The following is a 21,414-nucleotide window of genomic DNA, read 5'->3' on the forward strand; positions in this document are numbered from 1 at the left end:
TGATGGTTGGTTAACTGGTGTGCTGTATATAGTGAAAACTGAAAATGAAGAAACTCTTGCTGTTTCTGCAGCTTGCTTTGATGTTCATGAATTGAAAAGATAACAAAGTTAGACACTGAACAGTTTTGGCTACTCTTCTGTAATTTCTGGCATCACTAAAAAGAGCAGAAACCTGTAACTTCTTAAGCAGAACCTGACTCTTTTATTTTGCTTGTAAATTCTAGGATTATGTGCACATCTTTTTTTTTTTTTTGAAATACAAATGCACTATTGCTTTTTATTTTTGAGGAACATTTGATACAGCAATATGAATATTAAGCATGTGATACTGTATCATAGAGCAATTGGACTTGTAAACAGTGTTAAAAGGCAACAAAACCCCCATTCACACAGAGAGAGGAAAAACAAGATGAGTGGATACAGATATCTATGTAAGGATTCATGCAAAATAAGTTATGTAGATCACCATAGCAAGGGGGGCATTTGCAGCAGTCTCTCTCTCTGTTGCTTCTCAGGCAGGTCTGCATTGTAAGTGTGAAGGGCAGGGGGACAGAATGCATTTTCTTGGGAAAAGAATAGGGGGTAGGCAAGGGAGGTCAGCATTTGCAGGGATTACAGCTTGAAATTGGTTTTCTGATACAGAGTGAGTGAAAAGGAGACTGGGAGTTGGTCACAAATCAACATGGGGGAAGAAAAATAATTTGGTGATGACAAATTAAACAGTGGAAAAACAGTATCCCAGCCAAAGTAAAGGAATTGGTTATCAGTTGTTCCGGAGGCATTTTGCATGGATAAAACTGTTTCTTCAAGCAAGTTTGCTTTCCAGATAGATACCAGTAATGTTAAAATAAATAAATAAATAAATTACTAGTAGAGACAGTGTAAATTATAAAATAATGGAAATGATCTTCAGAAGACTAGAGCATCAAATCACGGTGCAGGGATGGTTGATTGCTCTTGATTGGTTACCTTTCAGAAGGTTTGAAACATAATTTATAATGGAGGAAAAATTAGGAAATTTATACCAATGTAGATATTTCATGTGTAGTGGTAATAATTTAGTATACAATAATTGCTAATGCTTTGTGTTCTTGAGTTATTTGGAAGTTTAATGGTTTTCTTGGTTATGTATTCGTATTTCCTATCAGATAGTTACTGGTTTAATAATGACAGTCAGTAAGTGTTACCTTGTCTTGTTCAACAAAAACTCTTTATGCCAGTCCTTGTTCTCTTAACTTCTCTGAAGCATGGTTTTGGGTTTTTTTGGTTTTTTAAAATTTTCAGTTAAATGTTCCCCACCCTGCTTTCCTATTGTTCTACATATTTTGTTGCATTCTTGCCCACCAGCTACTTGTTTGTGTGTGGCTTTTTTATTTTATTTTGGTTTTTAAGGGGTTGTATAACACTTCATTTCTTTGCTTCAATTGGCTCCTACATCTCTAAGTTTCTGTTTTTACAGCAAGGAAAGGCTAGGTTTTTCTGTTTCAATTATATTCCTTAACATACCAATGTTTATATCAAACCTGCACAATTAAAATGCTAACTTTTTGTAGTTAGAAGGCACATTCTCTGTGCCTTAGGGCCCTTGTAAATAAGGTTCCAAGTCATTAAGGTATCATAAAACAAGCCAGAAGTTTGTATATAAATCTTAGAAGTCTGCACCTGTTAAATTGACCATTAAATTCTGAGAGATTATGCCCTGACTTCTGCAGACCACATAGATTATTTGCTAAAGAAATCATAGTAATGTAAAATGAGCTTAGTCTTGTACATAAAGAAAATTTTGCGGTACCTAGTTTTAGAAATGAAACAAAGTCTCTTAATTTCATCTTTCAATAAATTACTATTGTTTAAAATAAAAACCATGATGAATTAGATATTATTTACTGGTGAAGTATCTGAACCAACTTGGAGGTATTCTGAATTTTTAAATTAATTTAATTTTTTTATCAGAGGGAGTGAAAATAAACAGTTATGTCAAAACAAAAAAAAATTTGCTCTTTTGGAACGTATGCTAATGCAGTATTTTTTTCTGAGAAAATGCTGAGAATTGGATGTATCATAACCAAGTATAACAACCATGCAATAGGCAAATATTGGATTATCTGCATCCTTTGCTGGTGTTCTGATCTCTGATAGTTATGTACAGCCTTAAATTTTGTAATATGTGAGCTCTGCCTCCAAAATGTTTGGCATTAGTTACAACCATTATAAACAAACACGTTTGAAGGACTTTTAGTTTCCTATGTGCATTCTTGAATATTCTATTCATTATACCCTCCTCACAGGAGAGTGATTTTTTTTTTTTTAAATCTAAGGGTTTTGAGCTTGCACAAGATTCAATCAGCTCTTGTAGCCTTAAGTGAAAATGTAATATGTTGCTAATTGCTATTCTTATCTATGTTGCAGGCAGAGGTTGATGTTTCTGCTTGGCGTGGGAAGTTTGCAGCTCTTTGTTCAAAGCAATTGGACTGGGCCTCCTGTTCAGTTAAAGCTTCAGGATTTTTTGCCACCTGCATTGTTAGAGAATTTCTGTGAGGTAGGTTTGGATTTTAATAAGCTGTCCTTTTGTTGTCACTGCTTTTCAGAAGTAACCATAACATTTAGGTTGTATCAGAGGAGGCACTTCTGCAAGGCAGGGTGCTAGAATGAATTGCTGTAATCATCAATCCTACTTGCTGCATCTTCAGCAGTGTCCTTAAACTAGTTACTGTTTCTCTACTTAAGATATTTCCAGCTGGAATTGTTGAGTTTGAATGGAGAAGATAGCTTTAATGTAGGCGAGCATTTACTCAAAGGGCATTTGCAATCAATAAACTTTTTCTGTGTTTATTTTGGGATACATTCTTAGCTGGATCGAAGAAAAATGTTTATAAAAGGCTTAGCAATTTCCCCTCCTTAGGGAAAAGTAGAAGTTGCATATCTTGCAAATAGTAGTGTTTGGCAGATGCTAACAGTAGATTTGGATGCTCAGAATCCTGTTAGGCTCCTGAATGCCAAGTGAGTTGATGTAATAGTAGTACAAAAATGCTAATTTAAGTAGAGTTTTTGGAAGCAGAAGAGAATGTAGGAGATGAAACTCAGGACTGTCAGTTTTGTTTATTTCTGTCACCGTTTTATGTAGATTACTAATTACTAACCCTAACTTCTTTTAGTTAGATGTGTATATTATTCCACATGGCACTACCACAATCCAGACTCCTCACATGGGGTTTAGTGCAACTTCTTGATTTTTCTCTTGGAGTTAAAGCTGTGGTAAAATACTGACTACTACAGTGTGTCAGTGAAGAACATATCTGTAGTCTCTGCTAATGCTAAATCTCTACATGAGTTTGAATTTAGAATTTCACTAAGAAGAGGGTATGGACCAGGAGCAATGTAAGTGCTGTAAACTGTGAAATGAGGGGAAGTTGAAGTATATGAAAAGTTTCATGTAAAACTGTTGGCTCTGCTGCCTTACTGTGGTATGTTTTCCATAATTCATAAAGTCCTGCCTTAGGTTCATTTGCAAGGTTGTGTTTCTAAATAACTAATTCAGATACAGTTGCTCCTGGTTTTTTAAATTGATACTTATAAATTTGATTTATCTTTTTGGGCTGGCACAGTATGTACAGATAGACTTGTTTTTTGCATGATTTTTGATACTTGAAATTCAAATCTCATCTTTTGATGACTAAATAAGTAACAGTGGAAACCAAGTGTACTAAACCTCTTAGGGTGTGAAATGAGTTAGCAGAAATTTTGAAGCGTGTTACCACTGAAGGGTTCATTTTGCCTATATATAGTAAAAATAACAAAACCTGATTTCATTGATTCTCTTTATAATTTATTTATAATATTTAATATTATAATATTGAAATATTCTTACAAATTTTGGTTTTTGTTTACTGGAGGACTCTATGTGTATGCACAGGTTGCAGTCTTAATGCAGTCTGCAGCCCAAGATGATGCTCATAGGATTCCTGTCACTGATGGAGTTCAGAGACCTGGAAAATACAATGTTCATAATTTCTATTAACCATTTCATAGAATCACAAAGTGTTTGGCTTGGACAAGACTTTAAAGATCACCCAGTTTCAAGCCCCTGGCCGTGGACAAGGACCCCTTCCAATAGACCTGGTAGCTCAGAGCTCCATCGAGCTTGGCCTGGAATTCTTCTGGGGAAGGGGCATCCACAGATTCTCTGGGCACCCTATTCCAGTGCTTCACCACCCTCACAGCCAATTTCTTCACCTAAACCTACTCCCTATCAGTTTTTAGCCACTCCCCCTTGTCCTGTCACTACATGCCCTTGTAAATAATCTCTGCTCCCTCTTTCTTGTAGGTCCCCGTCAGGTACTGAAAGGCCACAATTAGGTCACCCCAAATCCTTCTTTTTTCCAGGCAATTTCATTTAATGTCTGGAAGAAGGAGATGCTAATTCCCTGTTGAGTAAGGAAATACATGATCTCCTGTTTAGTTCCTGTTACATTTCTGCAGTGGCTGGGAATATGATGCTTTGAAATATGTTTGCTTATGCAGGGGTGGTATTGCAGAAACTAAACTGGCAAGAGATTATAAAGGAAAACAGACTTGAACATACTGTATTTCTAACAAGTACTCCATCAGATTTCCATATTGCTTCAAGGTTTAACTATTTATGCATTCAGTTGGAAGTTCACCTTTATTTCTGTTACTGCTGTCTGTATTGTCTTCTGACATGTTAATGTTTTAATATCCACTTCTCTTTTTTATTACAAGTCTTAATTCAAAAGTTTTTGGATTGTTTTGAATTATCCTTACGTACTTTTCATTCCAAGGATTCTTAGTATATGAACACTTAAAATTAACATCTCAATAGTGATATTTTTGTGTTTCCTTTAATTCAGCTTTCTTCTCATGCATACACAGATATTCAGAAATGTGGATTAAAAATGGAACTCTTAACGTTCTCCATCTGTTGTAACCTTCCATGTTCTGTCATTAGGACCGAAATAATTCCTTTTTGAACAGATCATCTATTTTCCAGGTTTTCAAACTAACATGATTTTTCCCCACATCAAAGTTAAAAAATTATGTCTTTATGTTTCTTTTAGCCTGCTGTAAGTAATGTCACTAAATTTCTACAATGTCTCATTTATTTCAGGAATATTTTAAAAACTGTTTGCTCTTGTTTTCAGAACACTTTAGGATTAGTCTTTGTTTCTAGGGTATATAACTGCTGCCATTTCTCTTCTTGGAAAGTTTTACCTCTGGATCAGTGACACAGCTTCATTTCTGCTCCCAGATAACTTATTTTCTTATGAGTGCAGTAAGGCTGCATGAGTCTGTAATTAATTTTGGTGAAGAATGAATAAAATAACTTCTTTAAGATGAGTTGCTAGTAGGGGCCTCTTGGATATCATGAACAATGTTCATGAAATGTATATGTGTATACTATTTCCCTTTCCTCCAACTGACTCTAGCCTTCTTTGTAAACTATGGTTATATTCACGTACTCTATTAAGATTTGGTTTTAGGTCCTGCAGGCTTGTGATTTTCAGAGTCCACACAAAAGTAGCATTTTATTTATTAGAAGTATTTCAGTTTTCTAAAATAACTGTGACACTTAATCACACCAGTTAATAGTCTGAGTGATACTACGCTGAACTTTTTTATTGAGTCAATATGGTAAAGGAAGATTAAAAAGTACTGAATTCTGGTTAAAATGGATTAGCAACTGTTTTGAACTTGCTTGGATTAGATTAAAATATTATTAATGAACTCAGTGCTTAAAATAAGTGGCTTATAGTAATGAGCTCCTTGTGTCTTCAAAGAATTGTCACTGTCTCTGCATGTAAGGGAATAAAAGGTACAAAACTGAAGTTGGTGCATATTTATTCTGCCTTAAGTTTCAGAGCTTCTATGTATTATCTGATACAGCCGAACTCAGTATTTTCAGTGGATGAACTGGAAAAGAATGTTGTGAGGACCAGCTGTTTGCTGCTTTATTTGTTGTCTGATTTCATATTCACAAGTAGAATATATCTGGTAACGGTGAGAAGCTCCATCTGAAAAATCTCAATCTGTTAATTGATAATGCATGTAAATAACTGGTAGGAGTCCTCCAAATTCATCTACCAACAGTTCCTGCTCTTCTTTTTGTAGCTTCCAGGCTGATCCCAAAGAGTAAGATTTGAAATACATTTAAATAATTTTTTCCTTGTGTTTTTATTATTCTTTCTTTCATGCATTATTTGATCCTTTTGCTGGAAGAGATTGAAATATTGCCAGACTTCTGTTGGCTTCTATAACTATGTTCACAATAATTATGAAAAACACCAATGTACTATGTAGAACTACTGTCTCAAATCCAGTGTGATTCCTTGGTCTTCTTAATTCAGTCTGTTGTGAATTCCTTTTTCAGGCCCAGATGCTTGGTTTCCATGAGCATGAACTAGCTAGGAGGAAAAAAGTCTGTGCTTGACCAGCAAGATATAGACTTTGAAAATTATGCAGATTTCTCCCTCTTGTGGGGAATGAAAGGATGGATGATAAAGGCTGAATCCAGAGGCAGAGCCTTGTAAGGAAAGATATCCTGCTAAAGTAGTCTAAGTCTTGCCCTGCATTCCTTTGCTATGAATATAGAGCAGAAGGGGGAATCCTAATGCAGTCACTTGAAAAACACCCCCTTAATAGCAGAGCAAAGTCACCCTTATAGGGTTTATGAACAAGAGCTTTCATAACCAAAGTACTTCTTCGACATGTAGCACTCTCAGGCAAGACTTGCTTGCACTAGCTCACCATGATTATCTTCAGTCTGGACCTCAGCTCTCCATAGGTTGCCTGTTACTGATTTGGCTTGTGAAACTGGGGACAGGCTCCTGTTGTGATCTCATCTCCTTTGCAGAAAGTTGAAGAGAAAAGCAGTTATAAACAAAAGCAGTATTTCCATTGCCCTAAAGAGTGAACTCTTTTTTAAAGGACCAAATCTTTGTCAGGTAACCTTAGTACATCCTCTGTTCATCTGTAAGGCAGATCACCTTATCTTTGCTAAATGACAAATGGTTAGGCGATACTCTTTGTATTTTTAAAAATATGAGAGGCATATGTGGCTTAGTAGCCACATGCAGCAGCTTCCTGATCCAATAACTTGTTTGTCTACACCCCACCCCTGCTTCCATTTAATTAAGTCTTCCTGAGCCTTTAGCCCAGCTTTGTCTACTTGTTTATGTCTGCGCTTACCTTTTTATAGATAGGGGAAGGATCCCCAAGACAGAAAGAGCCGGTGAAATGTTACAAAAGCCAGAGTGGTTCTCATTATAAAAGTAAAAGCATGCTGAATGCTCACTTTGCTTCTCGTCACTATCATTAGCAAGAAAAGAACACTAAACCGCTAAACTAAAATTCTCATACACTCTGTTTTTAGAACTATTGAATGTGAATGGCAGGAGCTTTCTTCTGATTTTTATTGTTATTCAGGTGGCAGCACTTGTGCTGGGAAATATTTTTGAAATACTATGAGAATTGGAATACCCAGGAATACTGTCTAGCTTGCAGTTGATTTAGGGCTTTAGTAGTTGTAATTTAAAAATGGCCATTAAGTTACTGTTTGAAAGTTGAATATAGAAACATCTGTGCTTCAGAGATTAAAAAATACGGATCTAGGGTGAATTGAGCTTAATTTGTGTGTATGTTTTGTGTTAATTTGTAATGGTCAAACGCAACCATTTGCAGGTCCAGCAGAAGCTGGATGACTACTCCAGTGATTTCTCTGCGTGTGTTCATGAAGTAATTATCTTGTATATGTTTCTGTGCTTTGAGAACATTGCTGCTGAATAAAATACGTATACTTTGTGTTGTCAAATTTGATGAAGAATCGAATGATTCCTAACCCAGGTTTACTAGTTCAGGAGCATTATATTAGCAAGTCTTGGGTTGTGTCTATTTTGAGATGCAAGACATTTTTGAGCTGCAAGATAGGTTCAACACATTATATATTTAGATGTTTAAACACAAGAACAAAAGATCAAAATTTCTTTTTGCTCTTAACCAATGTTCTAGCGTTTTTGGTAGACTTCAATTCTTAACTTGGAAGTCCTTGAAGCTGTAACACTGAACATCTACCTTTTGTAGCTGTTCTCTCACCTTAAAGACTACTTTAGGGCAGTGAATTCTGCATAGATAGTGCAGTAGACCGTAGACTGGGAAAAAGAATGCTGGTTTAGACTTTCTCAGCTAAAGGAGAAGGATGCCTGCTTTTCTGGATGGGATTTGTTTCACGAAAAAGGACTTGGATTTGTTAAAATAGAAGATAGCAGTTCTTTGGCTCGGGGACTTGTTGGCTTATTTTCAAGGCTGTAGTATGTCATCAACTTTCTCTTCTTCCTCCCTCATTCTTTGTTAATGTTACATTAGCAGGACTGGGTTTTGTGGTGAAAGGACTTGAAATGTGAATTTGAGATTAATTTGTTACTACAGTGCTTAAACAAGTATAGATAACTAGCATCACAAGGCTGTTTTTGAAAAAGGTTTTATAACAAATCTTCTTTGCTTTCTGTTAGGTATTTTAAGTGTGGTCTACATTGATTATAGAAAGAATCAAAAACGTGCACATAGAAAAAGTTTACATTTAACTGAAAATTGTATTGAGTATCCCACTATGTGTGTATTTGAAAAATTAATCTTTATAAGCACTGATTTTCCCCTATCAAAATTACAGATGTTGATAAGATTCTTCCTTTCTGAATGACCAGAGTTGCAACAGATCTGGTATATTTTCAGTTGGCAGTTTCTTTCCTTTTATTCTCAAGTTGTCTGACTGTTGTGATCATGATTTTCCACAGTGGGATGGAAATGACTTCAGTGATGTCATACAGGAATTCCCCTTTCTCCCAGATCATTGTCTATAAACCAGAAGTGTTTTCAATGCTAATGCAAGCTAAAAAACTCCCCGCAGTAAATCAGAATAAACTTAAAGGTTACTCTGTTATTAACAAGTGATGTTGGAGATTCATGTGGCTTAACAATTTTTGTCTTCAATGTAGCCTTTTGATACAGGTATCAAAAAGAGTTTCAAATAACTCAGGATTACATTATGTGTTTAGTATAAAAAGCTGAAATATGATTCGAGTAACTTATATCTTGGTTGCATAGATTGATTAGGAATCTTTCTCAGGCAAGTGATTTCAGTGCAAGCTGTCATTTAACCTTCTGTTTTGCTTTTTCCCTTCCATTCCCTTTTCTTGCCCCTTTTATACCAACTGAATGCTAAGACCCTATTTTTTTTAAATTAAGGAAATCTGTCATGTGAGAACCAGGAATAGACTGATAACTGGACATCTATCTCCCTGAGCCTGAAGATAAACTGCTCAAATGCTTTCATTGCATTAAAAGGAGGGGAGAATAGGTGACTGTCAGATGACAATTACCACTGAGAGAGTCCCTGGACAGCTACCCAAGGCCATTAAGTAAAAGAGTTACTGTAGAGAACTCATACAGGAATGGGTCAAAAGCAGGGAGAGGTTTTTATTTATCAGACAAAGGGAATAGTGGCTCTGATGCCACTCCAACAGGAAACTCCCTCTGGGGAAAGAAAATGACAGCACAACACTACAGGAATATCTATTGTATTTCAGTGCTGTAGGATTAATTTAGTTATAAAATTGTTCTGTTTCTGTGACCGCAAATTGAATGGCATGGATTTACCAGAAGCTTTTCTCCTTAGATCACGGGAATGATTGTATTACTGGAATGTGTTTGGAGTTAGTTGACTGGATGACACGTGCATTTCAGATGGGAGGAAATCAGTGTCCTGCAGGTCATGTTGATGTGGTGCATTACGATAGCAAGAAACAGTGCAGAAATTTCCATGAATTGGTAAAAGGTTGAGACTCCAAGAGACAGAGTCTTAGCTTTTATTTTGGTTTTGTTTTTTGTGTTTTTTAAATGTTTTGTGCGGACTTTTTCCTTAAATCATTAATAGCTATTTTTTTTTGTTCTATATTACATTATTTTTAAATAAACTTAAGTTTCTTGAAACTTGTCTTTTTTCCCCCTTCTTTTTAGCCAAAAATGCTGCATGCAACTATTCTGAAGATGCTGGTTCTAGATGGTGAATCAGTCTATACCTTGACTTCTCATCCTATTTTGCTGCTCATAGCCAGGATAATCCTTGTGAATTCAAGACACAAACTCACATCTCTCCAGGTAAGAAGTATGTGAATAATGACTTTGACTACCAGCTATTTCTTAATTGGTTCTCTCATTCTTTTCTTCATACCTCATTGAATCATTCTGACTTCCATTTCTTTTCCTGTAGCTCTGAGGTTCTTCCCTCTAAGAAATAGTTGGGACAAAGTGATTGCAATTAATCACAAGTATCTTTTTCTTAAAGATAAGCTATTTACTCACGGTCTTCTCCAAAAGAGAGGAAAGGTTTCTTCAGTAGCTGGAAAAGTTAGAAAATTTAATACAACCAGCTTTATCAAGACACATAGTTTGTGGTATTATTTGTCAGGGGGTAACTGGGAATGCCCTGTAATGCAGTTTATATATCCTGTACCCTTTTAAACAAGCTTTTTGATAATGTTAACCATAACTGTATAAATTCTAAGTCTAAATCTCTTGTATATGTGTGTTAAAAACAAGCAGACCTGATGAAGCACCTCTTAGAGAGTCTGTACTTCCCTTGTAGTTCAGCAGCAGCCTGGTTGGTAACAGGGCTCTCTGGAAGTGGGGGACTTTTAACAGCAGCAACTTCTCTTTATTGAATTCCAGTTGAACAGCATTTGGCTAGAGATCAAAATGCCACATGGTCTCCCTTTATGCTTGGCTGACAACATCCATTCCCAGCTGGGTCTTTGTATGAGTGATGAATTGAACTGTGTGGGAGATGTTGGCTGTACTGCATTTCTGGAAGCCAAGTTCTTCCATCGTTTTCCCTCTTATTCACAGATGAGTGCTGTTGAATTTTAGCAACTGGGTCAGTCAGGGAAACAGAAAATGTACCTGGTATAGAGAATTCCCATGCTGCCTCCCATAAGAATCACATAATGCGAGGCTTTATTCTACAGGGTTGAGGTTCAATTATTTGTGTCTACATAGAGTTTGAATAGTAGTTCGAAAGCAACAACTGATAGGAACTACTTTCATCAACAGGTTGGTGTAGCAATTAAAGCTTGCCATTCTTCTTCCTTTCAGCTTGATGCAAAGGTGACCTTTTAATATTTTTGCTGCTTTAATAGTACTGCATATACATTTAAAATAAGGTAAAATACTTCAAAATTTATTATCTAAAGCTTTAATAAAGCCCTGTGTGCTATTTTACATGTAAGAGTAAATGCAAGTTTTCAACTTGGCTCCCAAAAATCTTTGCCAATAGAATATTGTGCACAGCTCAGCTGGCTTATCTGAAACTTTAAATATATATTCTAGCATTTCTAAGTGGCAAGCATGAGGCTTCAGGAAATAGTATCATTAAGCTGGACACTCAGTTGTGTGGGAAAATTAATACTTCATTATATAAAGCTAAACTCAAGTAATTTGAAATTTGTTACTTAAATTGCCTTTAGGTTTCTAAATAAATGATGAAATGTTGGGATCTGACCTCTTTCATGAAGCCTTGTTTGTTCTTTACTCTGTCTAGCTTGATATAAAAAGTCATCTTTCATTGCTTTTGGAAATAGATGCTATTATTCTTTTTGATGGCTCCTTTCTAGGGACATTAGAATCAGCTCCATGTAATTAGTTTAGATATTTGTGCTTGAATACTGCACAGCCCTTAGGTCAGTCTGAAGCATACCTGCATAAAAAGTTCAGAAGATGGTTGCCTCTAAAGCAATCAAACATCTTTCATAGAAAATGATTGGTGTGCTAGTAGCACCAGAATAAATAGCAATCATTAAAGTCTCTGTAGAGGTATGCTCTACATTTCACAGATCTTAACTATAATTTTGAGACTAAAGTATTAAAATTAACTTCTCCATGCATTTTCTCCTGTTGCAACTAGAGAAGAGGTTAAGAGACTGTGGGGAATTTATGCTTTGTGTACACAGCTTTCTAAATTCTGGTATTTCCTGGGCTGTGGTTCAGTTCTGCCTGCTGTAGAATGATTGCTTAGTTCAGTAACATCTTTGCCCTTCTGAAGTTCAACATACAGACATTAGGACTTTCAGTTGTGATTGTAATGTGGTCTCAAGAGCAATTCTGCTCCTGTTCTGCCTCGCTCAGGCTCCTTTATGCTGCCACCTGAAGAAACAAAAGAAGGTCAAACAGAGCAGCAAAAAATGCGTATAAGGACGACAGTGGATTATCAGAAATACTGAATGGCTTCTATACAAACAATAACTAAATAGTTTAGGACTCTTCAGGCTGGAAAATTGCTGAAGAATGAGATCATGACTTTCTATTAAAATAATCTATGTGACACAAAAAAAGATAAGCAGGAAACAGCTGGATTTGGGCTTTTATTTTGGTCCTTTCTGTTACAAGAGTTAGGAGCTATGAAATCAAAGTAGCAAATGACTGCTCCAAAATAAGTGCATACAAGTATTGCTTTTTTTTCTGCTGTTCACAGCATTTTTTGCCAGATGGTGGTACTAAAGATTTGCAGGGTTCAAAGAGCAGTTAGAGAAATTAATAGAGAAAAAACCCTTGGAGCACTGTGTGTGCCTGTGTGTGTTCATCTTTACACTAGGTTATGGTTGCTTTCTTAATAAAACAGCTATTTTGGACAGATTTGGTTTTTTTAGAAACTATAATTGGATAGACTACAAAATTTTAAACCACTTTCCTTTTTTTCTTTTATTTTCTTAAAGATCTATACTTGATATGAACTTGCAGTGTCTGTATTTTCTTTCAGACTTTACCTTGGTGGACTCTAAGATGTGTAAATATTCACCAGCAGTTGTTGGAGGAGAGATCACCTGAACTGTTTACTCTTGCTCAGGCCTGTATAAAACAAGGTATATTTCTGATTACTTGTTCTGTTGGCTTGCAGCATCTCTTTTAAGATAGCACAGGGGAGGGGAATTTGTAGTCGTAACTATTAAAATGCTTATCAGACACTTAGATAACTACAATGAGTTGAGAGGGAACAGAATTTCAATTAGTTGCCATGGACTTGTATGGCACATGCTGTTTTTCTACCTCTAAGATGAAAATGTGAATGTAGACAAAGGTTTTTTGACAGTGACTTGTTTTGAGACCTTTGGATATGGTTATGATATAAAGTACACCTGAATATTTAGTGAGTTTCTTTCTGACTGTTTTTGCTGCCTGGTACCACTTACCTGTTTGTTTATTTTCTCACTGAAGCCATCTGCTATTTCAAACAAGAACCTTCATATTCCATAAATAAGTTCTTTTAAACCTTCTAAGTTGTCTTTGAGCAGGGCTTAAAAAAACCCATTTGATTGTCTATATTGAGTTCTCAAGAAAACTTTGTGTTAATTAGTAGAGAAAAAAGACCTTCAGATTTAGGAGAAATCACATTTTTCTCAAGTGTTAGGTCATTGTCATCACCTGAATAGAAGACAACTGCAAGGATTCCCTGCTGTTCTGAAGCAGCCATTATGCAAAAGCAATGGAACTTGGTGCTGTTTCCCTTCCCTTTGGCCACGTGCCAAACATAGTATGGGGCGCCAGAAGGATGTCCTAAGTTAGGGACATCAGTGCTTCTGGGTCACTACATCAGTACTAGTAATGATGTGAAGCTTCCCCCAAAGGTCCTTGAAGTCTCAAAGTGCCTAAACGTAGCAAGCACTGTGAGTAAATGGTATTAAGGTAGTGGTAAGACTGCTTCTCAATGTGTCATTTGAATTCATCATAGGGCATTAGCATGAGTAATCTTGTATCAGCTCATTGAAACTTGCTCGCTGCAGAAAATCTAGTAATGCACGATTAAGCACTATAGCCTGACTTTTTTTTTTTTTCCTTTGAAATTTTATTGTGTCACTCCATTCAAAAGTTGTGGTTTTCTGTGGTTTCCACTTGAACCTGAATGTCTAGCATTCTGTAGACTTGGAGTAAAATTTTTATATTACTAGTTTGTGGTTTGTTTTTTTTTAATTTAAATCTCATCTTTGAAAAAGTTGTTACTAGATAGGATTTATCTATGCAAATTTTGATTTAGTAAATTAAAAGAACTGTGTAAAAACTGTATTCAGACTTAGCAGCTGTCTATATTAAGTGAAAGGTTTTCAGGATTAACAAGAACTAACAAAAAAAAAGCCTAGGAGGTTTAAACAGTAAAATATGTTTGTGCTAGTGTTGACTGCCAATCTCTAAATTTAAAAAAAATATCAAAAAATGAAGAGAAAATGTTTAAAATATCCTTTATAATGCTAATTTTTTTTATAGTAAGACTTTTTAACACCATTAATAAAGCCTGTTTGAAAAATTAAATATCCATTAAGAAACACAACCTCAGTGCTATAACTAGGTAACCAGTCCTTTTTGAGTACTGTGATGCTGTGAGCTTTTTTGGGATTCTTATTATCTAAATATTTTTGCAAAATGCAGAAATAAAGCATGAAGCAAAAAACCTACTTTCATTTAAGAATAATCAGCATGAATAATTTTGAACTTAATGGTCTGTATTTGCAGGAATATTCTCTTGTAACTTACTATACTTTGATACAACTTAAATGTATAAGAAATACAAATGCTTTTATGCTGGATGAAAAAGTGTCAGGTCTTCTTTCCTAAAGACTTCAGATCTGTTCACAAAGATATTTTCTCCAGTTCAGATGGATTTTTATCATTCAGCAAGTCAATGATTATTTAAAAAAACAAACAAAACCCAACCAAACAGAAAATGTCTTATGAATCCTAAGCCACCATTCAATGGTCAGTCTGCTGTTGAAACTTTAATTTGAGGCTTCCTACTTAAAGGGTGCGTATTAGCTCAATATTTTGTTCTAATGTTTTTTAGAAGGTCTAATGCAATTAGAGTTGTTTATTTTCTGCAGAAGTGATACCTCCCAGTTCAGCTTTGTTGTTAAATACAAGCCAAGATTGAACTTTTCTTTTTCTGATAGTAATCCTTAGATATAAAACTTGAAAAATGCTTTAAATCACATACATCTTCTGTACACCGTCAGTGAATTTTTAAATGTGTGAATATGTAAAGAGCAACAGATTTTCTCTCTTGGTATATTAAATGTATTTTTAAAATACTATTCTCCTGAACTGCATTCTCATCTCTTTTTTCTTAATTTGCAGTGACTGAAGCAGAAGCTTTGTTCACAGGTGGTGAAAGCTGGCACTTAGCAGTTCAGTTCCATCTTGAGTCTGCCTACACCTTTTTGTTTTACTATGAATATAAAAAAGCTAAACACTGTTTCAATATGGCTAAAGACATAACAAAACTGCAGATTAACCTTACAGGTAAGTTTTGCTTGTAAAGTCTATGAGGATGATTGGTTGGACCAAATTAACTTATGGCTTGTTGGGTGTTTTTGTGACACATCCTAGTACTAAAGAACTATACTTTGAAAAAGGTTGATGTTTATCAGGTAGGTTTTACTTTTCTTCCAAGAATTAATATTACTTGCAAGAGAAATAGGACATCTAGTTAAAAAAATCATTCCTGAATGGGTATTTGAGGAGTTGGGGTATTATAATCCTGGTGTCATGATGAATATTTTCTGTTTTGTTTTTCGTTTGGATGCACTTATAAAGGTGTCTGCTTGGTGATTCGATGCAGTCTTTTACCTTTTGTGCCACTAGCCTAGATCTATTCTGTGTAAATAGCTTTTAGAAATCCCTCTCAGGACTGGTGTCATCACAGGAAGTAGGGAAGTCAAATTTCTGATGAACAGAAATCACAAGGGTTCAATCACTGTGGAGGCTTTATAATCATCCTTTCATAACCTGTTCTTTGGCATCAGGAAGATCAGATTGCTGCACTTACAACTTTACAAGTATAAATATGGATGTATGATTCTAGCTGATCCTGTTAGGCAGTCAAAATGACATAAAATCACACCCTTTCTGTGTGAGAACTTATGATTGTGCATGAGTAGAAATGCAGAAAATCTTTATCTAGTTTTATCCAGTAGACTTACTAGTGGAAAGTACTAAGGAACTGAAACTTGCAGCTTCCTTACTTATCATATATCTGTATGTCACAAGGCTCATCTCCTTCATATCTAGGCTGGAGCTGCAGCTAATCCTGTTTATACCATGAATCAGTTTAGCAGTTTGTATCATGAATCAATTTAAAAACCCCAAGCCCTCAGCAGCAAAAAAAACCCCTAAAACACGCAAAAAATCAAATAAAACCCCAGAGAAACACAAACTCTAAGAAATTAGAGTGGAACTCCATGCTCATTTATTTAAAGGTTTTAAAAGCTTACTTTGAAAGATCTGTAATGGAAACAAAACATAGTAGTTTATATCTGAAGGAAATCTGTACAGTTCAATTGATCCTACCCTTTCTTCCCTGTGTGCAATGAAATCTGTGCATGTGGTGTGTTCCAAGTGTGGCATTTATTGCCAACTTTTATTATAAAGTACTTTTCTTTATAATTAGTCAAAATTTTTCTTGTTTTTCTATTAAAAACATCAGTACCTATGATGATACTCTAACTGTAAAAATGCAATTAACTGAGAGCAAGTAAAATCGAAGAGACGGGTGGTTATTTGCTGATAGTCTTCATATTGGATATTCTTTTTGCCTTTAAAGGAGATCTTTAGATTTTGGATTAATAATTTCTTTAAATCTAACTTAGAAAAAACCTTCTTGTTTGGAGAAGAAAAAAATAGATTGGATGCTGTGGAATTATTTATATTTTTTATTACTTTACCAAGAGGTTATGATAGTCCCAGAGAATGATTGTGATGATACAGTATCTTGGAAAAGTGTTGTGAAACTCCTAAATGTTCTGTGGTTTATCTCCATAAATCTATTAACATAGTTATATCTAACCTGAAGGCAAATGAACTGAGCTGAACATGTGGGAATTGTTGGCATTCTAGGCGAATTCATTTGACATGCATGTTTGGGCTAAATGGGAGGAATGTTACATCATCAAAAAAGACTTTGGTGTAACTGTAAAAATCCAAGTGTAATGTAAATGTCTCTAGCAAAGACATTTTTAAGGCTTTTGGGAGGAATTTCCTTTTTAGGAAAGGATTTGGAGAGGTTTATATGCATTAATGGTTGTAATCCTCCTTACTTGCTGGGTATTGTATTACAGCATAGAAATAGCCGCACTTTCGTTCGTAGCGAGAATCCGTGCGCAGCTTTCACAAATTGGCCAATTAGTAACAGGATCGCGGCATGAGCGGGCTTTACTGGCTCGGGGCGGGGCCAGGCAGGCTCGGCCCGCTCATGGTTGCCGATAGGGGTGGATGGCCCGGCTCGGCGCTACGGCTTGGCTGGGCCGGCCGGGCGGTGTTGCTGCCGCCGCCGCCGCCAGGCTCCCTGCTCCCGTCTGCACTGCCACTGCTGCGTTTGCTTGCCCTGCGGGCGGTGCTGCTGCCGCCGCCGCTGCCAGACTCCCTGGCTCCCGCTCCCGTCTGCACCGCCGCTGCCATGTTGGCTCGCCCTGGCCGGCACTGCTGGCCGCCGCACCGCCGGGCTCCCCCACGCTGCTAGCCCTGGTTCCCCTGGGCTCCCGTGCACTGCCAGCCCTGCTTCTAGGGGCTTTTCCCTGCCGCCGGGCAGCCCCGCGCCGCCGGGCTTCCTGCTTCTACTATCCTATCCTATTATATTGTTATTAAACCAGAGATTTTTAGGACCAATATTTTCCGAGGTTATTTCAGTAATGTGTGAATAAATCATACTTGGTTTGTGTATGTTAATAAAGTCCCATTAATCCAAATATGTATCGTACTCATCTTTTATTGAAAAGCATCATGCCCCTCACAATGAGTCAGAACCATCAATAACTCTACAGAATAATTTCCAGTAAAAGAGAACACCATGATCCTTCTTGCATATAAATGTAGTGAAATGAAGGGTAATCCAGCATAAATTTAAGATCAACAGATCTAGAGGATTAATAATGCTGAATTCTGAGATGTGTTTATTCTTTTCACGCCCAGTAACACATATCTTGGAACTTTTAATATGAAACAGAAAGTAAAGTTTCTGTGTAGATACCTTTTATTTTGTGGGGTTATACCATAGAATGGTAAGGAATGAAAGGGACCTTAAAGATCAAGGACAGGGACCCTTCCCAATACACCTGGTTTCTTAAGGCCTTATCCAGCCTAGCCTTGACCACTGCCATACATAGTGGTATAAACCAACCAAATTTTTTCTCAACTTTAACACATGTGATGCATATTTTTCAAGTAAAAAATAGTGGTTTGTCCCTGTAATAGCAAGGAATTCTTAAGTTTAAAAAATGGGGAAAGTTTGTAAGTGTTTCCTTCAGCTGTTTAGGCAGTAAGACATAAGAAGTGAATTATAGCGTAATGATTTTCAAGCAGTGTAAAAATAGAGAATTGAATGCTACTGGGTTAGTATGAATCTTTAGCTAATTTTTCACTCTGTGTGTCTCTTCTCTGGAGTGTGCTGTGTGATTTTCAAAGTGATATTTCTAGAACCTTTTCAATTTCTTCATAAACTCTTAATACAGGGGTTTTCCACTAAAAGAGGTAATTGGCAGAAAAGGAGAAATCAGTTTAATTTCTCGCTTCCCTTACTCATCTCTTTCCACTTTCAAGAAGAAAAGTGTGTGACTGCCATTTCAGTGGCTCTGCTGGATGATTCTTTTGGATAATGGCCTCATCTTCAGGCCTTTGTCACATGAGCAGTAGTGTCGTTCTGTCTTTACATCAAAGATTCTATATATTGAAACTTTTTGAAAATTATCACAAAAATAAGAACTTTATTTGATGTTAATTGGTTCTGCAAAAGCAGCTCTCATTCCTCCATTTCACGTTGTCTGAGCACTGTTCATTAACAAAGAATAAGCAAACATCCAAATTTTATAGAGGAATTCTTAGCTCCATTTTGGCTCTGGTTATGAGCTAAAATTCTGTTATTTTAAGTTACTGTCCTGAAATTACTTTTTTTATTTCTCTGCATTTTGCAAGCAAGTTGCTAACAGAAGAGGAAAAGATGTATTTTTCCTTATAATTTGGTGTAAATGTCAATTACCCCTTTAAAAATTAATATAAATTATCAGTGGGTCCAATAAGGAACTGAAGAAACAACACTGAGAGTAATTTCACATTGTCCATTCTGAATATTGGTTAATTCATTATACAACCTTCACTGGTTTGCTGTTCCAGTCACTCCCAATATTACTTTTACAGTATATTACATGACATATGCTGCTAACATCATGTCTGTGATCCTTCTTCAAAGATCTGACTCTTCAAATGAAGATTTGGAATATTTAAAATGATGGTCTGTAAGATACGGGATTTTCATTTGCATAAATGTCTCCATGTAGTCACTAACTTCTAACAGGCAAATTCTGGTTGATTGCTTGGAAATAAGCAGGGAGGTGATGAAACTTGATGACTATGAGTTTTCAAAATGCTGAATTATAGGGAATTTATTTAAAAGCAGCTTTGCAAGACCTATATAGCTGTGTTTGTGTGTTTGTAATGTGTATTACTTTGTGTGTTTGCTGGCAGTGAGAACACTGCAGAGATCAAGCAGAGTTAAACCTCTGCTAAATTTCGTAAGTTAATTCTGAATGTATTTCTCTGTTTTGTCTGGGGGTTTTTTGGTATCATCTCTCTAGTATATGATTAGATAACTGATTTTTAGTGTTCATTAATATAAACATACTTTCTGTAGGTGCTTTGGGGAAGAGAACACGATTTCAGGAAAAATACGTTGCACAGCTTATTTTGGATGTCCAAAGAACAGATGGATTCCTCCTTCCTCACAGTGAATTAAGTCCAGCTCCAACACCTCTAGAAAGCTTAACAATAGTATGTATCTAAAAAGAATTGTTTTAATTTCTCAAAATGAAAATGTTCTCAGCTTTTGTTGTGTGCCTGCTAGGGAAAAGAGTGTTGTACCTAGAGAAATTTAACTGGAGTTTTGGAAAGTTTGTGGAAGGGCTGTGGGGCTAATATTAAAGGAAATGGGGTAAAAGAACACATGAATGTCTGCAAGACAGATGTGACTACTCAACTAAGAGCATGTTTGCAAATATGGTCTTCTGTAGTTCATGCATTAATTTCTAGTGACTAAGAATGATGGAGCTGGGAAAACAGGTGAGAGGCAGATTTTCAAAACAGCCTGCAAGGCATCACAGGATTTCACAGATTCCTATAGACTGACAGACGTATTCAGTTACAGTGCAAAGATAGGAAATTGCTCTGCTTATTCCTATGGTATGAATTATGTGAGTTGGTCCTACTGATCTTGAGGGTGTGCATGATGACTTCAATTATAAATTGATTGAGAACCATTCGTTGTATTGATTTAGGATGGCATTTTTCCCTCATAAGGGGATTTAAAGTTATTTGAAGTTGCTGAAGAAGCCAGAGATGAATTGAGCCATTATGGTCCCGAGTTAAAATTTAAGTAGGAAAGCTTTATTAAAAAATGTTGTGCCTTGATAGACTTCCAGGTTAAGCATGGATTTTATGCAAAAAAATTGTCAGTACTTCTCTGTTTCTAAATTGAATGCATAAATATCTGAGGAGACTAGTCTAGATTTTTCTTGTTTGCCTGTTAGCATATCCTTGGTACTGCATTTGATTTGATGAAGCGAGGTTGACTGCACGTGTCACAACTTAGGCTTATGGTAGAACTACATGCGGCAACCTGTTATAGGAGGGGTTATTTATTATTTATTATTAAAATACAATAAAAATAATGATGTGTCCAGTGGGTGGATTGATATCCTGTACTGATTTCTGGTCAAGGGCTTTGTCCTTCCCTCTGGTGCTGAGCAATTATGTTATCTCAGGTGTTGATAGAAGCAAAACTATTTGCATTTCAAAATAAATGATTGTAAATTCAAATCATTGCTCCCAGGTCAGTTTCTGTGAAAGGAAAGCCTCTGAACTTGAGGTTATATGTAAGGATTCTTGATATGCAGCGATATGTTGAAACTAGTTTGATCAGTTTTAAACAATTCAGAGCTGTTTTTATGTTTTGGGGGAATGAAGAAGTTCTTTTTATTATCTGTGAATGGAAAGTCATACTTTGAAGCTCTGGCAAACATTTGCAGTTGAATTCAGTTGACCAATACTCATAGTGAAGCTAAAGTAGTTAGTACTATTTATACAAGTTGGATTTTAAAAATTATGTAGACCTTAAGGTGAAAATTTTAAACTAATTGCCATATACATTGTAATTTTTGTTGCACCAGATGAAGTATTACTGTACTACTTCTAAAATAATTTTCCAGCTTGACGTCATAGATAATCTTTATATAGTCTAATACAGTAAGAGAAGAAAATGGTGGTAATAAGTTTGACTTCAAAACTGTGAATATCTTCCTTACCCACATAAAATAAAAAACCCTT

The 21,414-nt window shown here is 36.0% G+C and overlaps 1 protein-coding gene across 2 annotated transcripts in view; it reads left to right on the plus strand.

The window, feature by feature from the left end:
• The window catches only part of TTC27 (tetratricopeptide repeat domain 27), a 116,475-nt gene that overhangs the window by 6,247 nt on the left and 88,814 nt on the right, over positions 1-21,414 (plus strand). For both annotated transcript variants that reach the window (XM_033055887.2, XM_033055886.1), the window contains exons 3-7: positions 2,410-2,539; positions 10,027-10,167; positions 12,821-12,923; positions 15,184-15,348; positions 19,727-19,863. In XM_033055887.2, coding sequence (XP_032911778.1) covers positions 2,410-2,539; positions 10,027-10,167; positions 12,821-12,923; positions 15,184-15,348; positions 19,727-19,863 — 676 coding nt within the window. The remainder of the gene's footprint in view (positions 1-2,409; positions 2,540-10,026; positions 10,168-12,820; positions 12,924-15,183; positions 15,349-19,726; positions 19,864-21,414) is intronic.

The sequence above is a fragment of the Catharus ustulatus genome, chromosome 3, assembly GCF_009819885.2.
Source record: "Catharus ustulatus isolate bCatUst1 chromosome 3, bCatUst1.pri.v2, whole genome shotgun sequence".
Classification (NCBI taxonomy): Eukaryota; Metazoa; Chordata; class Aves; order Passeriformes; family Turdidae; genus Catharus; species Catharus ustulatus.